The 21930-nt window shown below is 40.0% G+C and overlaps 2 protein-coding genes across 2 annotated transcripts in view; one reads left to right on the top strand and one right to left on the bottom strand.

Moving 5' to 3' along the window:
• The window catches only part of LOC148170531 (uncharacterized), a 100614-nt gene extending 95535 nt beyond the window's left edge, over positions 1-5079 (top strand). The window contains exons 4-5 of the mRNA XM_088041533.1: positions 4589-4738; positions 4845-5079. Coding sequence (XP_087897659.1) covers positions 4589-4738; positions 4845-5068 — 374 coding nt within the window. The 3' untranslated portion in view covers positions 5069-5079. The remainder of the gene's footprint in view (positions 1-4588; positions 4739-4844) is intronic.
• Positions 5080-7264: 2185 nt separating this feature from the next.
• On the bottom strand, positions 7265-7756 carry LOC148170530 (uncharacterized). The gene is made up of 3 exons (XM_088041211.1): positions 7446-7756; positions 7373-7405; positions 7265-7322 (listed from the first exon to the last, which is right to left on the bottom strand). The coding sequence occupies exons 1-3, from the start codon at positions 7754-7756 to the stop codon at positions 7265-7267; spliced, it is 402 nt and encodes a 133-aa protein (XP_087897337.1).
• Between the last annotated feature and the right edge of the window lie 14174 nt (positions 7757-21930).

Here is a 21930-nt window from a genome sequence, read left to right as displayed (position 1 = left end):
CCAGAACCGACGGTGAATGCCGTTTTCTCGCGATCTTCAACTGCTAACTCAACTTGCCAATAACCACTTTTTAAATCCAGGGTTGAAAAAATTGTTGATCCAGCCAAAGTGTCTAATGTATCGTCGATTCGAGGTAAAGGGTAGCTGTCTTTCTTTGTAACATTGTTTAACTGGCGGTAGTCGACACAAAATCTAGTTGAGCCGTCCTTCTTCTTCACCAAGACTACTGGAGAAGCCCACGGACTATTCGAAGGTTTAATCACGCCTTCTTGCTCCATTTCTCGAACAATGTTTTCAGCTTCTTCCCTTTTGGCAAATGGTAACCTCCTTGCCGTTTGCCCAATTGGACGCGCATTTCCAATGTCGATCTGGTGTCGAACAATTTTTGTTCTTCCCTTCTTCCCATCTCCAATGTCAAAGATGTCTTGATACGAGCTGACCAATTTTCTCAGCTTTTTCTGCTGGAAAGTACTTAAATCCTGAGAAGATGTTGTAATCCGTGAGTTGAGCTGGACAGGTAGCCTTTCTGATGTTTCCTCCCCAAGGCTTAATTGTTGGACAATTGAAGATACAAGAGAACAGTTTCCCAGAAAGGTGCCTTTCTTCAGTGACATAGAGTAATAATTCACATTCATTACCCTCACGGGCACCACATTGCCTGCACAGAGCAAATTTTTCCCAATCGCTTGCCCCCGTCCAACTTCGTTGTCGTGGCACCTGGGTTCAAAAAGTAAAATACTGCCGTCACGTGTTTTTCCTTCCAGACGTGCACTTAAGATAACCTCACTTCTCTCTGGAACCGAGGTATCTTCTGCTAGGACTACGCGAACCGCTTTTTCTCCAGCCCGGTGAAGTACAACCTCTTCGCCATTTATTTTTAGTGTTCCCTTTTCAAAGTTTAACTTGCAACCTCTTGCATTCAAAATGTCCATGCCTAGTATAACTTCGTCTTCGATGCCGGCTACTAGAACCTTATGTTTAAACGACGTACTTCCAATTGTGATGGTAGCTTCAACTTCTCCATGGGTTACAGCTGCTTCCTCGGTGGCAGTACGTAATCTCCAATTGGTGGGCGATACTTTCTTTCCAGTCTTGATAACATCCGATCTTACAATTGTCTTTGTCGCACCTGTATCTAGCAGCAGCACGTGTAACTTTCCGTCAATAAGGCCATCCACGAAAGCGCTGTTCGGTTGGTGTTTAAGCGATGCGATTTGTGCTCTTGGGGCTTGCTGGCGATAGGTCGACGGTTGCCCCCTTTCCTCGACCCGCCTTAGTTTTCCGACACCGACGAAGTCGACGCCTCCCTGGGCTTTTCTTTGCAGTAACTACGTATATGCCCCTCTTTTCCGCAGTTCCAACATCTTATCGGACGTTTTTTTTTTCATGACCTCATTCAAGATTTGCTTCACGGCAGCCTCCAGATCTTCTCCCTTACATTCCAACTCTTTGCTCTCAACCATTCGAATCTTTTGATGGCTTCTTGATGTCATCTTCGTTGTTTCAAATTCTAAAGCACGAGCAAGCGCATCCATTAATTTCGCGGGATGAGCCATCAGTAAAGAGTGTCTCGTATCGCTGTCACGAAGGCCGTTTATGAACGCGTCCACCGCTAGCCGTTCCAGCACGTTCTCTGGAGTTGCGGGGTATGCTAGACGCGTCAAACGAGCCACGTCGGCTTCGAATTCTTGTAAACTCTCATTTAGCTTCTGGGACCGGTTCTTTAACTGGCAGTGGTAAACACTTTTCAGATGAGCTTGTCCATAGCGCATTTCTAGGTGTTTCACCAGTTGCTGATAATCGTGTTGTTGTTCTAAACCTCAGTTGGATCACCGCGCAGGGCCACAATCAATGCTGTTGCTTTCTCCGCTGGAGTCCATCCATTCGTTGCTGCCACTGCTTCGAACTGAAGAACGTATGTGGCCCATGAGGACTTTCCATCGAACGGCGGAGGTTTTAGACGCAGTTTTGATGTTTCAAATATAGGCAACGTTGCTTGAACATTCTTCTCTTCTATCTTTTCCTCTAATGCCAGCAATAGACGTTCTAAGTCTGATAGATCATCCTTCAATTGTTCCGCTTGTTCTTTAAATTCTTTACGCAGCTCTCTAGAATTTACCAGCATGTTTTGCTCCAACTCAGTTGTTCTATCTAGCAGTTTTTTTTCCATCTGAAGCATCGTAGTCAAATAAAAATACTTCTGGATCTTCTCCTGAACTTCGTATTGCCTCTTGCAGCCGCTGTTGGAGTATGGTCTTTTTACCCTCGGCGTCCAACTCGCGTTCCTCTAGCTCCCGCCGTAGGTCTGCTACCTTCAGATCCTTTAACAAGACTTTCCTCATAGCCATTTTATGTCTCTTAATGCACTACCCTACACCTGACGCCAATTGTAGCGTTTTTCGCGTTCGATATATTATTTATTAAACCCAAAAACAACTTTACAACAACTCTTGCACTATTTCCAATTCTCTCTTTTCTAATGTCAATCAATCTGCCCCTCGCCGCCTCCGTTGTTGTTCTACCTACTTGATTTCGCTCTATCTGATCCGTTACAATATCAATGTTTAAAAACATGTAAAACGTGGGCACATTTTTAAAACGTAATTCCAAGTACAAGGTGTTTATAAATGTTTCAAGCATCAAAGGTGGCTATGAAATGTCAACGAAATTTGCCGCTCATTAGAAATGTGGATTTAGATTTTTCAACTGACATTTGTAGATAACCTCAAACATAGAGCAAAGTAAGTTTTGAGAAGAAATCTGTTCTAGTTGTGGTTTGAAACCTGAAAATCAAAAATGTTGACACAAAATCGTAACAGAAACATCGTTGACATAAGTGACATAAATAATTTTCAAGATAGTTGTATTCACTATGACAACAAAGCGGCAAAGTAGTGCACGACAGGAATTCCAGAGCCATCCTTGATGCTAGAAACATTTATAAACACCTTGTACTATTGCTAGTCAAAACGTTTTAAGTCCAGCTAAAGGTGAATACATTTAAGAATGTTTTTTCCAGAAGGCGATTTATATTGTGCCCTGCATTATATAGGGTGAACTTGAATAAAGTGCAAAGATTTTAACCACAACATCAGATACCACAATTGATAAAATAATTCTGCAAAAAAAAATTTAAATCCTTGTGGGCCCGAATTTAACCACTGTTTCCCAAAGATTGCAAAAACCGTTCGAACAAAAAATGTTTACTCTCGCTGTTATCGGATGTGTTTAACATTTACTTAATTACAGATTTTAAAGGCAGAACACATTTCAAAAATTGAGTATTTCTATAAAATAGTTTGAAATAAATGAGGTCCTAAAATGGACCAATCTTTATCTCGATTGGATTTGTAAGGTGACTTTTTCCGACTCGGAAAAACACTTTATATAACTTTAGGTTTGTCACAACACTTTTGAAGAAACCACTGGCAAAGATTAAAAAATAACTCAAAATAATCCAAATTTGAACAATTTGGCACTGTAAAACTCAAATTTCTCTACCACGATTATTGTTAAACTGGGGGGAACGATAAAAGCGTTTTTACGACCATCTTTTCGATGGTCTTGACTGAACGTGAACTTGAACTAGAGCCTCCAATCGCGCACATTAATTTCTGCAGAAAAATTTAATCATTTTTTTCTCGGAAACGGTGACATTTTGGAACGCGAAATTTCGTTGTGTCAAACTGCGTTATCTGATATTGGGGTTAAAATCTTTGCACTTTATTCGGGTTCACCTGTATACAACACAAATTCAAAGAAGTCCAATTTCTGCTTAAATTGGCAACGTTTTGGAATGGCAGGCCTCTCTCTATTATATAAACTTGAAAACATTTTTTTTAAGAACTGGTTTCTTATACTTGATTATTAAAGCAAATCAATTAGAAACAACACTTATTCCAAAAAAAATTGAATACTGATAAATTAGTATTCTTCTTATTTAGCGATTTTTTTGCCACAATTGTGTTAAATCAGGTAATGAAATTGTTAGTTTTGAGAGTATTGCAGAATGCTCTTGTACCTCATTAATTTGCATTTTTGGATTGTTCTTTAAACGCTCTATAAAATTTATAGTTTTGTTAAGTTGGTAGGAATCGTCAATAATTTTTGTAAAGCCATTTTTTAAATGTGTAAATCGATTTTGCGGAGCAGTGTATAAGCGAATTTTAACAGTACTAGTGTTGTTAGATATACCTTTATACAATTGCTAAGGTTGCTAAGGTGTTGTTACTGCTACTTCAACAATTATTTTGGATTTAAATAATTGATATAGTTTGTTTACTTTGCTGTTAGTTACATCAGAAAATTGTTTATTTACATGTTGAATGCACATTTATGTAGCGTGACATTTAATTGAGAGTTTACTTTTTTATTTACTTATATTTTTTTTAATTTGGGTTTGTAATTGTAGATGAAACGTTGTATTGCATTCGTATTTTAGTTACGTCTCATCAACTTAAGGAAATTAAACGTTTGCAGTACGTTCTCGCGCTTAAACATTCTGGCGTGGGGAAAATGTTGTCTAAAACACTCTTATAATATAGTTAATAACTTAACTATCAGTCATTATTATTGATTGTAACATTAGGTGCTGATAAAACGGAGGGGCGCAGTCAATCAAAAAAAATAGCAACGTATGATGTGCAAATAGTACAAGAAGCTCAGACGCCAAGCACGCCAATGGATGTGTGCGTCGTGAGCAGCTTCTTTCCCGCCAACCGCAACCAGGCGACCGAAGGTACAAATTTTAAAATTTCACTAAATTGAACACATCAATTTATCAGCTTAAGCATCGTTTAAGAGCGAGATGTAACGTAGATAAAAATTGCTGTGTTATTTCGCAGAATCTCCGGACAACGACGATGGCTTATTAAAACTGTCTCCACTTGCAAAAAAAACGGACATGGCTTCTACTGAAGAAGGAATGGTGTCTGCAGATGAAAGGAATCAAGACGCCGCTAATATTTCTAGGGAACCCAGTACCGTAAAAACTACGAGTTCGAGGGAAATGAATTTTTTTGCCAAAGTTGTACGGCGCCTGGAAGCTTTTACCTCGGAAATCAACTAGGTATCTTTAATGGACTTAAATGAATATGTTTCGTTGTGGCCAGTTTTCGACTGACGTACTGTTTGATAACCCTGTATACTGAAATTCTCAGAACGATAGTTCTTAAAGTAAACTCGTCGTCATAATCTGAAAAGATTTTTCTGTTGTACCGGGTGTTTCGCGTTCTTCCGAACCTTGAGATTAAATTTGATTAAAAATGAAAAATTTCTCACTCGAAGTTTCGAAGGTTGTGTGACTGCGAAATGATGATCTGTCGCTTTGTGTCTAAGCTAACATTTTTTTCTGTAATTATGTTTTTCCCAAGCAAATTGCTTTGGCCCGTGCTTACCTTTGGCACCATTCACGCACAAGTAAATTTAATAAGTAAGGTTAGTTTAGACAATGCCGTGATCGCTCTTCAATTTTCAGTGTTAAAATTGAATCCATTGATGTAAGCGTGTTTATTTATCTTCTATTTGTGTTGTATCTGTCCCATTTTGAGCTTAAATCTACTCCTATAATAGCTATTTATTTTATAAGTTTATATCGTGTGATCAGTATTGTTTGTAATTGAGTCAGTCTTGCAAATTAATTTGTGGGTATGCCTTTGATAGATTCGTACTGAGAGCTGTCAAATGGTTGTCAACTGCAATGTCAAAAGTGAGCAAATAGCGAATCTACGTTGAAGGTGTTCTTCCATCCTGTGTCTAGCACCTTCCAGATTTCCTTTTGATCCTCTTTTGTCGCATGATTTATCAATTTTCATAGATTCGGTTGCTAAGTTTGATATCAAATCGCTAGTATGAATTGTCGATAGACGTACGTATTCATTTTTATGGATGACTCGATTACAAACAATATTGATCACACGATAATTAAGGCCTTTGTGGACGATCGATTTTTATGGTTTATGGTGGAGCGAGCTTGCGAACGATGCCAATGAATACGTCGGGTCAACAAAGGCTCATTATGTACGTATTACATACTTGACTTTATGTTCCATCATGTGAGTTAAGTAAAGGTGGAATGAAAAAGGAACCATAGCACGGCGCTTGAAAGTTTCTAGTGTAGTGCTTGAATTAAATGAAACTTTCTTGAATCATTTCATGGCTTTATATTTGTAAACAGAATTAGAAAATTTTGCGATGACAAATCTCGTTAGAGTCAATGAAAATTTATATGAAGTGTAAAAAATACCCTGAGATCAATTAAACATACAGAGTGTACCCGAATAAAGTGCAAAGATTTTAACCCCAATATCGGACACCGCTGTAGATAACGATTTAAAATTCGAATGGGGCAAAACCCTCTCGGATTACCCGTTATTCGACGCTTATGGCACCGAATTCAGCAACTGTTTCCCTAAGACTGCAAAAACCGTTCAAACAAAACGTTTACGTTCGCTCTTATCTACCATAGTTGTTTAATTTTCACTTAATTACTGGTTTTAAAAACATTTTTAAAAGTACCTGTTGCGAAAAATTAATTTGCTTGAAATAAATTGCGCTTTCAAAAGGGTTAATTTTTACATCGATTGGTGATAAGGTGACTAAAAGTTACCTGAAATAATAACGAAAAATTTTTCAAATGCCATTTGTTTATTAGCGTTTTTGTTCCCAACTTTTTGATGACCTGGACTGATTGTGAACTTGAACTTAGACTGCAGTGGCGCCCACTCATTTCATTGGCTGTTATATTAAACTGATTTGTCTGATATTGGGGTTAAAATCTTTGCACTTTATTCGGGAACACCCTGAATAAATTACAGCAGGCCATGATGATCTTTTAACAAGAATAATCTCTAATATTAAAACAAAAGTTTAATTCAATTCTGTTAATGCAATGGTCGAATGTCGACCAGATTTAAGATTTTATTATTCATATGCAAATTGGCCAGGAAGTACTGATGATTCTCATGTTTTAAGAAATACTGGACTGTTCCATCGAATAAAAAACGGTTGGAGGCCGATTTCAGATGAAATTCTTCTTGGGGACAGCAGATATCCAAAGGCTAATTCCTCCAGTTATAATTAACCCTTTACGATATAGCAAATGTGTAATTCTTATCTTCTCGGAAACACCTACTCGACGAGTTGTAGAAAACTATTCGGGTATTGAAGGAAAAGTTTCCATGTTTAAATTATAATTTATTATTATATTATTATATTATAATAAAGTCTGGTCAAGTAAGCCCAGAGACAATGTAGAACTAGTGTGTTAAGGCTTTTCCCTAGCAATCCTGTTTATGGGTCTATTCATTAAAACATTTGTTAGACTTCATTTAGGCAAAATTTAAACAAATTTAAAAAAAAATTGATTTCTCACTAATCACTGTCATCGGATTCACTGGAACTGGACCTAAAATTACAAGATGTATGAAATAGAAACAACAGTTAACAGTCTTTCTTGCATTGTTGCAAATATAATGGTAATATTCATACAATCATTGATGCGGAGTAGAACTTCTGTTTCTCCCATTACAATTAATGGCTGTCGAGGCAGCTTAAAATTCTCGATGCGTGGATTTAAAGGCGTTATAGTTATTGTTATAGTAGACGCTTGTACACTTTTTTCCACCTCTTGGGAATTACACAGAATATGGGCTTTAGTAGCAAACGGCATACTCATGCGCTTCTGTTTAAGAGCTAACTGAAATAATCTCAGTTCTTCTATAAGTGAAGTTTTTACTCCAAAACGTTTTTGCTCCATGGTAAATGATAAGCAAATACAAGACAGACTCGATTTGAAAAAAGGCCAGTAAATGATAATTTCAATAATTTGGGATATTTTATCTAATAATTTCACTTTATAAAAATAAAAAAACAATTGAAAGATTAATATAAATGTTAGCCTGAAATTCAACGATTTCTGTTATGGACTTCGGTCTTCAATAACTACTTTTCGTCTATTGACTATCAATTTTAAGCATTTAAACATGGTTGTCATACAAAGCAAACTGAATAACAAAATTATATGAGTATTTGTAAATGATAAGAAATGCTGACTCAAAGAAAATGAAATAATGAGTTTCTTAATCTAACTTAACTATTCTTCTTTGAAAGATGAAATAATATAATTATGTGTTTGATGATGATAGTAAAATGAGAATGATGGAATTATTCTATTAATAGGGTAATTAATTATAAATTAGTACATAACACAAATAATGAAGCACAATGCACAACGACACAACACAAACCGAATTTTGGCTTTTACAGATAAGAAAACAATTACAATTAACACACTAGAAACTCGATTTTGAAAAGGTACGACTTGTATATTATTATTTTATTAATTAAACATCAAGATGATTAAGTTTAAGTGATCTTAAATCATTTAAAAATATATAATATTTTATGAATTTTTACAATAGAAAATTAATTATTTATGACCCCATTCCAAGAGTAAAAACATCTCCATGTTTATAAATTCTTTCAATTGATCAAGTCTCCCATTTATGTGCATCAATACCGTATAGACCATTTGTTATAGGTCTTTTATATGGGCTAGCAAAAGGTATTATTTCTGTAGCTTTTTCCTCTTCTTCCTTATACATTCTCATATATCCTTTATCGGCTCGCTGATTTCCATACAATTATTTTTAAATTTTAAACTAACCTTTTCTTTCATTAGGTAATCAAATTTAAGTTCTATCATGTTATTGTGAGTAACTTTTTGATTAAATATTTTTTCATATCTCTTTAAATTATAAAGTGTACCTAAAGTAATAAAACCTGAAAATATTTGTTGTTTGTCTTCGCACGAAATAAGTTCGTCTAGATCTTTTTGTAATTCTTGTATAAAATCTTGTGATGTTTCGTTCTACTTTTTGATAGGATGAGTTGTATGGGTTGAAGAGCATACAATTAACAATTAAAACATCTATTAACTATGTAGAAATACAGTAAAATGTGATTAGACACCGTCCTCTAAGGGACGCTAGAACGAACTGTTGGTATCCCCGGGAGTAGGGGATGCGTGAAGGGTAAACGCAGAGGGCGAGAGTGATTCACCCACCAACTCCTGTTACACTCCCCCTTTGGATTCCTTACTCTGTCCCCAGGAGGGATCCAACTAAAATAAGACCTCAAACACAACATGGGGCCGTGCATGGGTTCCGTAGACGGCGGCGTGGGCACTCCGTAGAGGTTCCTGGAACTTCCGCCACAGCCTCTTTGGCAATCGGGTCAGACAACGCGACGTTTGGTTGAAGGGTTTTTCTTGGACGCCCTCGTTTTCTCAACGGTAAGACCGGAGACGGCGTCTCGAGGCCCTCGACAAATGGTCGTATTGCTGACACGTGGTATCTACCCAACACTACGTTTGGATTTGCGGGATCTGCTACAGTGTAAGATACCGGGCTTGACTTTCCAACAATGAGATATGGACCATCTCGTTTTGGGGCGAACTTGTTTGTAAATGAAGCTGCCGCGTTGCTCAAGGCGTGTACGTCGACAAGGACTTTTTCTCCAACTTCATACCCAGGACTTGGTCGTCTTTTTTGGTCGGCGTACTTCTTTGCCCTGTCTTGTTGTTGTTCATGGACCTCACGAGCATCCTGTAAATTATTAGTTAGGGATTTCAGGTAGGGTGTGATCTCGGCCACGAAATTCTCGTTTTCTATCACCGCCCGAAGATCATTGTGGACCTCAAATGGTGTTCTTAATTCGCGCCCATAACACAAAAACGCGGGACTGTGTCCCAGACTACAATGCAGAGTGGTGTTCATCGCAAACCGAACAGAGGCAATGACTTCACACCAGCGAGTGTGATTCCTTTCTACCAACATAGATATTTGCGTTTTTATATCTCGATTTCGTCGCTCCTCGGGGTTTGCAGCAGGGTGGTACACAGGAGTCAAAATTTGCTTGAAACCCAGGCAGAAACAAATTGTGTCCCATTGTCACTTATGACTTTACGCGGAGTTCCATATCGTAGAATTACTTCGTCGATTAAGCACTTCGCGCACATTTCGGCGGTAGCCTTCTCCAGCGGGAAGAGCTCGATCCACCTAGTGGCCACATCTTCCACAGCAAAGACCCATTTTTTCCCACTCACCGAAAGTGGCAAAGGGCCGAACAAGTCCATAGCAAGTACCTCGAACCGTTGCGCCATCACTGGAGTTTGCAACAGACCAGCAGGCTTGGAGTTTTTACATTTGTACCGCTGACACTCTACACATTCGCGAACATATTTGCGAACATCACGCCTCATGGAAGACCAATAATAATGTCGTTGAATCTTCTCTATAGTTCGATCGACTCCCGGATGGCCAGCGAGGGGGGAGTCGTGAAACTCCATAAGCACGTCTTTAGTCATCTGAGCTGGAACCACCAGCTGCGGTTCTTCAGCCTCCGTGTCGGGACTATATCGGTACAAAATCCCGCCTGACAGCAGATAGCCTCTGTCAACCCAACGCGTTGCCTCTTCCTCGTTGCCATCTTCAAAAGTCTTAATAATGTTCGCTACAGTCTCGTCCTTCAATTGTTCTTCCCTGAGATTCGAGGCGGAGACCTGTGGCAAGTTTACTTCCACCACGCGAACATCGATTCCGTTTGATACGGGAGGTCGGCTTAGTGTATCTGCAATTACGTTGGTTCGTCCGGGAATATAGTCAACTCCCAGGTCAAAAGACTGTAACAACAAGGCCCATCGAGCTAGCCTTCCAGAAGGTGACCTGAGTGACATTAGCCATTTCAACGGCTGATGATCCGAAGCCACAATAACCCTCGCTCCCTCCAGGTAACCGCGGAACTTTTGCACACCAAACACAATGGCAAGCGCTTCACGCTCCGTGGTTGTGTAGTTTTGTTCTGCCTTTGTAAGCAGCCGACTCGCGTACTCTACAGGACGTTCGTCGGGACCCTCCCCCTGGAGTAAACATGCTCCCAACGCGTAGGCGCTAGCGTCGGTTTTTAGAACATATGGCAGTTCTGGGTCAGCCTGGCGAAGAATCGGAGCCGTTGTCAGCATTTGTTTCAGTTGTTCAAAAGCTCGTGTCTGTTCGGTCCCCCATGTCCACTGAGTTTTCTTCCTGGTAAGAACCGATAATGGCTGTGCGACCTTCGAGAAATTTGGAATGAACCTCCTGAACCAGCTACAGGTCTGCAAAAAGGTCATTAATTCTTTGACATTATTAGGGGGTGCCATTTTGGATATGGCAGCCACTTTTCCGGGGTCTGTAGAAATTCCACCTTGGGTAATGGTGTGGCCCAGGAACTTTATTTCGGGGCAACCGAAAACACACTTCCGCCGATTGGCACTTAACTTAAAAGTTTTCAGTCTATCAAACACACGTTGTAAATCATTTAAATGTTTATCGAAAGTACCAGACAAAACTATGAGATCGTCCATGTAGGCCAGTAAGGTGACATCCGATAATCCTGTTTTGAACCGATCCATTAGTCGTTGGAACGTTGCCGGGGAATTTCGCAACCCAAATGGCATTCTCAGATATCTATACAAACCAAAAGGGGTTACAAACGCCGTTTTGTCGCGATCCTCAGCTCTCACGGGAACCTGCCAAAACCCACTTGTTAGATCTAGAGTACTCATGAAAAATGTCTGTTGGGCAAAATGAAGAACATCGTCTATTCGCGGTAACGGATACCGATCGGGTACTGTAACATTATTTAGTTTCCTATAGTCTACACATACACGATAACCACCGTCTTTCTTCGGAACCATCACTACCGGTGCCGCAAAAGGTGATTCGCACTCCTCGATGATTTCTTCCTCGATCATTTTCTGGATTTCACTTTCCAAAATTGAACGACGCTGAGGTGACAATCTGTATGGAGGTGTCGCTATTGGTTGATCATCAGCCAGTATAATGCGGTGTTCCGCGAAAGGAGTGGGGTCCGAATTTCTTTCGAACACTTTCTTGTTTTGTTCAAGCAGCTCCGCTAACTTGATCTTCTCTTCCACCGATAAAGTCGTTCCTTCATCTTGACGCAGTGGCTCAATGCGTACCGTGTTGACGGGTAAACCACTAACAACTTTTGATTCGTCAACTAGTGGAGACCAGGCCGGATCGTTTCGGAACCGCCATTGCATTTTGGGGAGATCCAAAATGATGTCTGCCATTCTAATAAAGTCGATGCCTAGCAATGTCTTGCTGTGGATGTGCTCTGGTACAGCAGTTAGTGAGACTTGAACTTTTCGATTGTTCAATTCGATCTCAACATCGAAAACCTCGGTTTCCACCTTGATAGGGATTCCATCAGCCATTGTCATGACTTGGGTCACTGTGCGAAATGGGGCTTCGACCAGCTTTAAGTGCTTATAAAGCTTTTGTCCTGCCATACTACACCTAGCCCCTGAGTCCACAAACGCGAGACCATCCTTGCCTGCGATTGAGACTGGTAAAAATGCTCTACATGCCTCACCTACCAAGTCGGCTGACAGTATGTCCATGCTGATGCCAGTGCCTTTTTGCTTTTTATTAGGACATTGGGATCTAATATGTCCTGGTTGGTGGCAACCATAGCATATCAATGCAGGGGGAGCCGGTGCAGTAGTCGTACTCGGTTTTCACACCTGTGTTGTTTATCGGGACTTCGTGTTCAATTTCCTACATTCCGTTTGAGTGTGCCCGTAGTTTCTACAGTACGTGCATTTAGGTCTACCACGTCTGGTGTCTTCTTGGCCTTCTTTATCTTCATTCTGTAGATCCTCGATCTGTCTGGCTTTCAAGATCAGAGTCTCGAAAGAATCTACACTGTCCCGCGGTATCATCTTCCGGAGACCTTTATGGAGGAGACCGTAGACCATATCAATTCTGTGCGTTTCGTGAAGCACAGGAGTCGTTGAAAGTTTTGAAAGCAAGGCTCTTGCTTGCCCCAAGAAAACATCTGTAGGCTCACCTTCACGCTGTTCTCTTGAAAATAGCTCCTTGAAAATGCGGTAGTTCGGCTTTCGCTCGCCGTAACTCCTTTGGAGCGCGGCAATTGCTTCTTCCCATGTTGTGGAGAGCGATTTGCATCCTTGCCACCAAGTCGCTGCTGCTCCATCAAGTAGCATTGGAAATCCCTTCCAAGCATTTTCGTCAGAAATATTTACGCAATCCTTGTAGACCAGAATTGCGTCAATAAACGCTTCTACAGATTCACCTTTGGTTCCGGAAAACCTGGTTTTGCAATCAGCAAAGTTTCCTTTAGACGTTTCGTCCGTTGTACCTGTTGTCAATGCTGTGTCAGAGGTTAAACTAATTTTGACGCTAGCCAAAAGCTGTTGAAACTGCTCTGGAGTAAAGGTCAAGTTTGTCGTCATCTTTACTGGTAGCTGTTTTCCTTTCCCTCTTAGATTGTACGGATGCCTATCTGTCATTCAAAGTTTAAATTTCCCGCTTACGAAATGACAGTCGGAAAGTCACTAACTTCAGCGCCACCTATTTTGGCAGCTAAAATTCCTACAACGGCAAAAGTCACTAGACAAGCGCGCGCACCCACTAATAAGATGGCGGCGAAACGAAAGTCACTAGACTCACCGAAAACCGGGAAGGACTGCGCGCGCATCCAAACGCTACTCCCTCGTTAACGGTACTACAACGGTACCAAGGTACACAGTCCTACAAAAATGGCGTCGTCTTTTCTTGTAGTGCACACCGGGCCACAATCGCTGGCTTTTCCGAAGACCAATAATCCCTTTTAGTGCTTCCTGTCCAAATTTCTTCTCACACGCTCTTGCTTTCTCACTATGCCGATTCAGCCGAAAGACCAAAAGTGCTCTTGCTGGATAATGGCGGCAATAAGAAAAGCTTCACCTCGCGATAACACAACACATCCTTTTTCGAGCCCAAGTTGGAGCGCCAGTGTTTCGTTCTACTTTTTGATAGGATGAGTTGTATGGGTTGAAGAGCATACAATTAACAATTAAAACATCTATTAACTATGTAGAAATACAGTAAAATGTGTGATTAGACACCGTCCTCTAAGGGACGCTAGAACGAACTGTTGGTATCCCCGGGAGTAGGGGATGCGTGAAGGGTAAACGCAGAGGGCGAGAGTGATTCACCCACCAACTCCTGTTACAGTGATAATTTTTGATGGCATAATATAATGAATAAATTAAGTTTATTCATTATATTAATCTTTATTAAAATCTTCAGATAATTTTTGATAACGTGATATTGTGACCCAATCGAGTACATTGTGAAACTCTCTAATAAATTCTTCAGATAATTTTTGATGGAATGATACACATTTCCAATCAACTTTTGATCTAAATTCTCTAATAAAATCTTCAGATAATTCTTTATTAGCAGAAACGTAAAATCAATCATCAATTTCATAACTGTTGTTTCTCATATCATCTTCCGTCATTAATTCAAGTTTTCTCCATTGGCTGAACTATACTATTAGAAGTTTGAATAAAAAAATTCGGCGGAAATGCTGCGCTTGCTGAATTGAATTGATGTTGTGTATTAACAGGTGGATTTCGTTGTGTAGTGTAAGAATTAGCCAATTTCAAGATGCATTTAAAAAACTAATAGTTTAAGATTATTTTGATGAAACTAATACCGCCAATCAAAATTGCGCTCCTGATAAAGAGGAGATACTAAATTTAAATTTAAACGAAGGATTTGACGACACCGCAAAAGAAACCAATAACCGCCACAATAGATTGCGACGATCATTTTCATTCGACGGAAAAAATGTCATTAGATATATTTGTGGATTTTTAATGAAAAAGTGTTTAACAATACATTTTTTCGAAACTTGCACGAAATATGCCAATGACTATCAAATTTTAGACGAAATACCAATTTATACGCACTTTAGAGCCTATAAAACCAAAAATATGGAAGTCTTTGGAAAATTATATCGTGTGATTCATTAAATTTCCATTCTAGGTAGGCCGTGTATTTTGGACGTGCGTTGACTTTTTGTTCGATAACTAGCAAATCTCGCAAATATTAAGTCGAAACTACAGCAATGGTGTTAGTTACGACATGAATTTTTTTCTCAAAGTCAACTGCGAATGGAAATTTAATGAGTCACAATATATGCCCAACAACAATTGTTGAATAATTTTTTTTAATAATCTTGAAAATATAGTAATTCAAAAAAATACGCTTGAGAAATTTGTTGCTTTGTAGAAAGAAGTTACTTTACTTCATCCGTGTGAAAATTTTCCACATGAATATTTATTAGCGTTGTACAGCAGAATGCGCCTATTTTACACGTTTATAAATTATTAAAATGTTTATAAATTTATAAATGCAAATTTAAAATATACCAATTTGAAAGGTGAAAAAGTTTATTATAGAAAAAAAAATATATTTCAGCATTAATAAATGGGTACAGCTAACATAAGCGATATTTTTGTATGTTTATATGTATGTGTTTTAAGTATTACAATTTGTATAAAGTTCATGTTTTGTATTTTTAAATAAGACAACAATCATATTAAATTGTGTATACGTTATTAATAACTTAAAGATACTATTTATAAGTACATATAAAGCTTTTGTGAAATACTGGTGTAATAGTAAAGTTGTTTTAAAATAGGAATTATATTGAATTATAGTGTTTATAAGTTATTTAATTCTCTTTGAGACCTGAATTCTTCCAAATTATTAGGGCAGTTTTAAAATCTGAGAGCGACATCTATGTGCGAATTATCAGAATAGCTGTGGTATTCGCGATGCAAATGTTCCGATACGACCTCTGGTGGCGCATTTTAACACTACTGAGAAGCATAATTGTTGTGAAGGTGCTAATGGTAGCTGCAAGCAATTTATCAAATTCCCGCGATCTGTGGCTTGAGTCGTGAAAGAAGTGGTGAGATAAGTATAAACAAAAACCAGTTTAGTTGTCTCCCACCACTGTCATTTCCCATAACGACCGCAATAGCGTACAATTTACTTGTCACCTTGTGTCTGTAAAGTGCATGTGTGTTGATTTTGGCTTACAGATTTTGTTTTATACTTTTTAGTATAGTTTGGTTTCTTTTTATTAGTTGTAGTTAGTTGTAGAAGTATGTAGAGGCCGATAGAGTAAACACGGTTTTTAGTTAGTAATGTTTAATGTAATATAAGTAGGATAATACAAAAAGTAAATCGAAGACCACGTGAACTTATGTTGTTCATCAAGAAGGAACGGTACGACTCGTTGTGGCGTGAGTGAAGCGCGTGGTGTCGCTCCAGTCGCTCCCGGGTTTCGGCGCCAACTTCAACACTCCCCCTCGAATGGAGCGTTATTTAGAGAAGAGACACCTAACTCCCTCAGGCATCTCTGGTGCTTTTCCTTTGATAGTCACTTGGTCAGCACGTCAGCCGGCATTTTTTCTGATTCCAAATGCGTCAACTTGATGGTTTCTTCTTTGAGGACTTCTCTGATAAAATGATGTCTTATGTCGATGTGCTTTGTTCTGGCGTGGTGTACCGAGTTTTTGGACAGAAGTTGAGCTCCTCGGTTGTCGTTGTATATTCTAGTAGGTTGATGAACCGCTAAACCCACTTCTTGCAAGAATTTCCTCAGATAAATAGCTTCGCGTGTGGCCTCAGTTAGGCCCATGTATTCCGCTTCTGTTGAAGATAGGGCTACGGTGCGTTGTTTTCGAGATTCCCATGTTATAGCTGCTCCGGCCAATAAGAAAGCGTAGCCAGTGTATGACCTCCTGTCTACGTGACAGCCTGCCCAATCGGCATCGACATAACCTCTTAGTTCTTCTGTTGTCTTCTTATACCCAATTCCGAAATTTGCTGTTCCTTTTAAGTACCTTAAGACACGTTTTGCTGCGATCCAGTGTGTCTTATTGTAGCACGTGTTAAATTGGCTAAGGTGGCTCACAGCATATGAAATGTCTGGTCTTGTTGCCACTGCAATGTAGTTTAGTGCGCCTATGAGTTCTCTATAAGGCAGGTTCTCAGTATCTGTCGAATCTTCAGAACTCTTTGTTAACTTGGCACTTGTGTCAACAGGCGTAGAAACGGGATTACAATCCATCATGCCAAAACGTTTCAATACTTCATTGATGTAGCCCTTTTGTGACATGGAGTAACCGTCGTCGCCTTTCTTAATTTCTATTCCTAAACAATAGTTTACGTTTCCCAGGTTTTTCAGGTCGAAGTCTTTTCTCAGTTCATGGTGTATAAACTCTAAGTCTTCAGGGTCGTTGTAAGCCACCAAGATGTCGTCCACGTAAATCAACAGAACAATTTTTCCTTTGCGTTCGGTGAAATAAACGCATGGGTCTGCGTTTAAAGCTTTCATCCCCATGCTCTTCAGTTTATCGTCGAAGCGTTTGTTCCAGCAATTTCCGGCCTGTTTCAAACCGTAGAGAGACTTATTCAAATGGCAAACTTTATTCGGCTTCTTAATCTCTTCCAACATCTTCTTCGCCTTAATTATGATGGAAACGTTAGCTCTTCTGGAATCAATTATGTCGCGGAGGGATTCCGCTAACAATTTTGGTTGGTTCATGTAGATTTCTTCTTCCAAAGTGCCATTTAAATATGCTGTTGTGACGTCAAATTGATTTATTTTCAAATTCAGTTCCGTAGAAAGTGCGAGTAACAGTCTAACCGAACTTAGTCGAGCCACAGGTGCAAATGTGTCGTGGTAGTCTATGTCTGGACGTTGTGAAAAACCTCTTGCTACTACTCGTGCTTTTCTTCTTTGTATGGTCCCGTCCGGGTTGTATTTGTTTCTGAGAACCGTTCTACAGTCGATAATTCTTCTATCTTTGGGGCGATCGACAATGTTCCAAGTGTCGTTTTTGATCAAACACTGTATTTCATCGGAGATGGCTTCATGCCATTCTTGTGAATCTGGTCCTTCCGTCGCCTCGCGCCAAGAGATTTCACCCATTAAAGCAAAATTGACTTCGTCTTCTGGTGTTTTTCTTTCGGTTAAAGATGGTTCGTTTACAGATTCTTCCGGTTCTGATTGGGCTCTTCATCTTCGGTAACGCTACTTTCGTTACATGTCGACCTCAAAGTGTAGACTTTCTTTGGTCTGCCTCGCTCACCAGTCTTCAATTTCTTTGGTCTACCGGGCCCCCTTTTTGTTGTTTCTTGTGATGGACCCGGTGCATTTTCGTCTTCGGTTGGATCCGCATCAGTAGCAATTTCTGTTGGATCTGGATCAGGCAACGTTGTGACTGTCTTCGTCGTGGGGTTGAAGATGAATTCTATGACAGGTTCGCGTATTACTTCGTCATCAGATGTTGGTTCTTCATACAAATTTCTAGGGGGTACATCTGACTTTTGCTGGTTCTTTGGCTCCCCCTTGAACATTCCCAAAAATTTAGTATCTCGTGAGATGATTACCTTGTTTGTCTCTGGCATCCATAGACGATAGCCCTTCGAACTTGCATCTACGCCGAGGAACCTTCCTTTCGTAGCTCGTGAATCAAATTTTCCTTTCCCTGGCTGCTTGTTTAACGAATAAACTTCTTCCCCGAATATTCTCAAGTGACTCAGGGATGGTCGTTCTCCGTGCCACAGTTCATAAGGTGTCTTCCCGTTCAAAGAAGTTGAGATGCATCGATTTCGGATATAATTCGCGTGGGCCACTGCTTCAGCCCAAAATTGTTCAGGAAGTTTTGACTGTCGTAGCATACATCTTGCCATTTCGACGAGTGTGCGGTTCTTCCTTTCGGCGACGCCGTTTTGTTGGGGGGTATATGCTACAGTGAGCCTTCGATGAATGCCCTCGTTCTTCAAAAACTTCTCGAAACTGTCGCTTTTGAATTCGGTACCATTATCTGATTGCAGCCGTTTCAATTTGCCTCCAGTCTGTCGCTCGACAGAGCGCAAATATTCCTTGAACGCTGCAAACACGTCTGATTTTCGTCGTAGAAATTTTACTTCCGTATACCTAGAATAATCGTCCGTAAATGTGACAAAATATTTTGCCTTTCCTTTCGATTCAGTTCGCATTGGCCCGCAAATGTCTGTGTGGACAATATTTAACAACTCATCGCTTCTTCTTGAATTCTTTGGAAAAGGTTGCACGCTCAATTTATTCTCAAGACAGATTTCACATGAGGGCATATTCTCTTGGGTACCGAAGTCTAAACCTAAAACCGCTTCTTTTCTTCTCATTTCCAGAAGGTCTGATTTATTGAGATGACCCATACGCTGGTGCCAGACAGAAAGTTTCGACTGTTCTGGTGTTTTGTTGGTTGCGCCTGCAAACTCTTCTGTACATTCTTCCACGTAGTACAAGTTGCCTACCCTATCGGCCACCAGCAAAACATCCCCATTTCTGTTCTTCACTGTTGCTCGTTTCTTCTCGAAGATGACGCTGTTGCCAGAGTCAACAATCTTCGATACCGACAGTAGGTTGGTTCTGAGATCAGGTACGTAGAGAGTGTTGTCCAATTTTACACGGCGATTTTTTGTTCCGTCGAACGCAACTATCTTTATGGTACCTTTCGCGCTGACTACGGTCGGTTCAAATTTCGCGCGCTTGCCGCATAGGTGTGAAGTGCAACCGCTGTCCAAACACCATCTATCTTTTTCGCCACTGGTTTTGCTGACCCTGTTGGCTTCTTCATTCGTTGAAGCGAAAAACGAGATTTCTCCGACGTCTTCTTCTTCGGCTAACGCCGTCCTCTGCTTCTCTGTTAATTTTACACGGCATTCCGCTGCTTTGTGGCCGACCCGCTTACAACGATGACATTTGAACTTAAATGTCGACTCTTCAGTTCTTCGCAGGGGTTTCTTCTTCATGTTTTTCGCGAACATCGCGTTGTCACCATTTTAAACTCTCTGCTGTCGCGTGTTGTTTTCGTCGATAATCTTGACCTTTAGAGTCTCGGGATCTGGCAAAACGTCCCTGGATTCTATGGCACACCGGAAGTTATCATAGCTTTCTGGTAAACTATGTAGCAGCATTATTGATTGCAGGTCGTCGCATACTTCGATTTTTAATTCGGACAACTTACTGATCACATCGAAAAATTCATTTATGTGTCGGTTCACTTCCCCGTGTTCTTCTAGTCGAAGACTCATTAGTTTCTTCCATAGCGACGCCTTTCGGGCAGGCCCCTTTGACTCAAAAATGCTTTCTAACTTCAGCCAAATTTCATTCGACGTCTCGCAATTCCTTACTTGTTTGAGTTCGGCGTCGTTGATGGCCAGATACAAGTCTGCCTTCGCATTGTCGTCTTTTTCGCGCCATGATGAAAGCGCAGCCACTTGATTTGCGTCTTCTGGGTTCCTTATTTCTGGTCTGGGGGTTCGTCCAACCGCGTACGCCCATGTTTGGTTCTTGGTCATGACGGCTTGCATTCTCAGCTTCCACGTATCGTAGTTATCCCGGGATAACAGTGGAATGCGGGCCATGCTTCCCGACGCCATTGCCATTTCCATTACTTCCGGTACGCCCGTACAAAAATGGACTCACTCGCGATCACCCGTTTATTTAACTTCGCTCAAAAACTATTCACCCCGTGTTACCGCGACTTCTGGGCCCATAACCTGTAGAGGCCGATAGAGTAAACACGGTTTTTAGTTAGTAATGTTTAATGTAATATAAGTAGGATAATACAAAAAGTAAATCGAAGACCACGTGAACTTATGTTGTTCATCAAGAAGGAACGGTACGACTCGTTGTGGCGTGAGTGAAGCGCGTGGTGTCGCTCCAGTCGCTCCCGGGTTTCGGCGCCAACTTCAACAAAGTATAGTGTTTGTGTTTTTATTTTATTTTATTTTAGTGCTCGTAAGTATCTTGAATCTTCTCCGTAGTAAACATAGTTTAGTTATATCTCCGTAGTTTTAGTTGGTACTCGTATTATTTTAGCTATTTAACGTAGTTTTAAGTTTCTTGTATTTAAGTAGTTTTTTGTATATACATATATTTATAATATACACTTTATGTTTTTAGGTTGAAGTTTTCTTTTGAATTAATTTTTGGTTTGAGTGCTCTTTTCTTTCGTGTAGTCGTATAGTTTCCGCAGCCAAATAGTGATTTTATGACTTAATTGGGGTACTCACTACACAAAAGGTCTAAACCACCGCATTAGCTTATTCTTAAATCTTGTTATTTATGACCGGCCTCGGCAAAATTGACCACCGGGTCGTCACTACTTGAAGGTGGTAGTGAGAAGGGACAATGTTAAGAAAACACGGACACATTTTAAATCATGGTTTATTTGAAGGCAAATTTTCTTCCCCTGTCTCTTCAGTTTCTTCGTCATCATTGTCATCATTATGAAGATTTGTGGAAAATTTGATTTGTTGGTATTTTTATCCTGTCTAAAATGGTCCATCGCTTTCTAAAAAGCAACCAGGCAGAATATCCACATTGTTTGAAAATTTAAAATGCACGCTGAAAATGTCTTATTTTCCCAAACATCCATTGTTGACGCGCGTTTCGGTAGCAAGACTACACGTTTCCCCAAATCTTTAAACAACCCTGAAACGCCGATGAACCGGTGGTCAATTTTACCGAGGGCGGTCATAAATAACAAGATTTAAGAATAAGCTAATGCGGTGGTTTAGACCTTTTGTGCAGTGAGTACCCCAATTAAGTCATAAAATCACTATTTGGCTGCGGAAACTGTACAAGGTTGACACTACAAGTTATTTTGATTTATAACAAAGGTTTTGGAATTGCCGACAGGTTTGTTAAATGTAATAAGATAAAGCGTATACTACATAACAAATTTTAGGTCTACCATGGTTTTTCTTGCATTTAGTGAGGTATTTCAGTACCTTGATGCCTCCCCTACATCACGCAACATAAGTGAGGGACAAGAAGTGCTAAATGCTAACCATCTGGTGCAAGTTGGCATAAAATTGAAAACCAATTGTGGTGTGTTGCTCTTTGCATTGTGTTTAAAGAGTAGCAGTTTGAGAGATCACCCACATGAAATTGAGGGATGGATTGAGATGGGGTCAAGTACAACAGCAACCATCAAATCGTTTA

Source organism: Gnatocerus cornutus, chromosome 7, assembly GCF_029298725.1.
Source record: "Gnatocerus cornutus isolate USDA-ARS CGAHR chromosome 7, icGnaCorn1.1, whole genome shotgun sequence".
Classification (NCBI taxonomy): Eukaryota; Metazoa; Arthropoda; class Insecta; order Coleoptera; family Tenebrionidae; genus Gnatocerus; species Gnatocerus cornutus.
Note: the sequence above shows the minus strand (reverse complement) of the source record. Positions and strands in the feature narration are given on the sequence as shown.

What these genes read in the sequence shown, in the direction of transcription:
- LOC148170530 (XM_088041211.1), bottom strand. Translation starts at nt 7,756, where the DNA reads ATGGAGCAAAAACGTTTTGGAGTAAAAACTTCACTTATAGAAGAACTG. An exon ending in GCAACAATGCAAGAAAGACT is followed by an intron (nt 7,406 to 7,445) that starts GTTAACTGTTGT and finishes TTGTAATTTTAG; the next exon opens with GTCCAGTTCCAGTGAATCCG. An exon ending in GAATCCGATGACAGTGATTA is followed by an intron (nt 7,323 to 7,372) that starts GTGAGAAATCAA and finishes GCCTAAATGAAG; the next exon opens with TCTAACAAATGTTTTAATGA.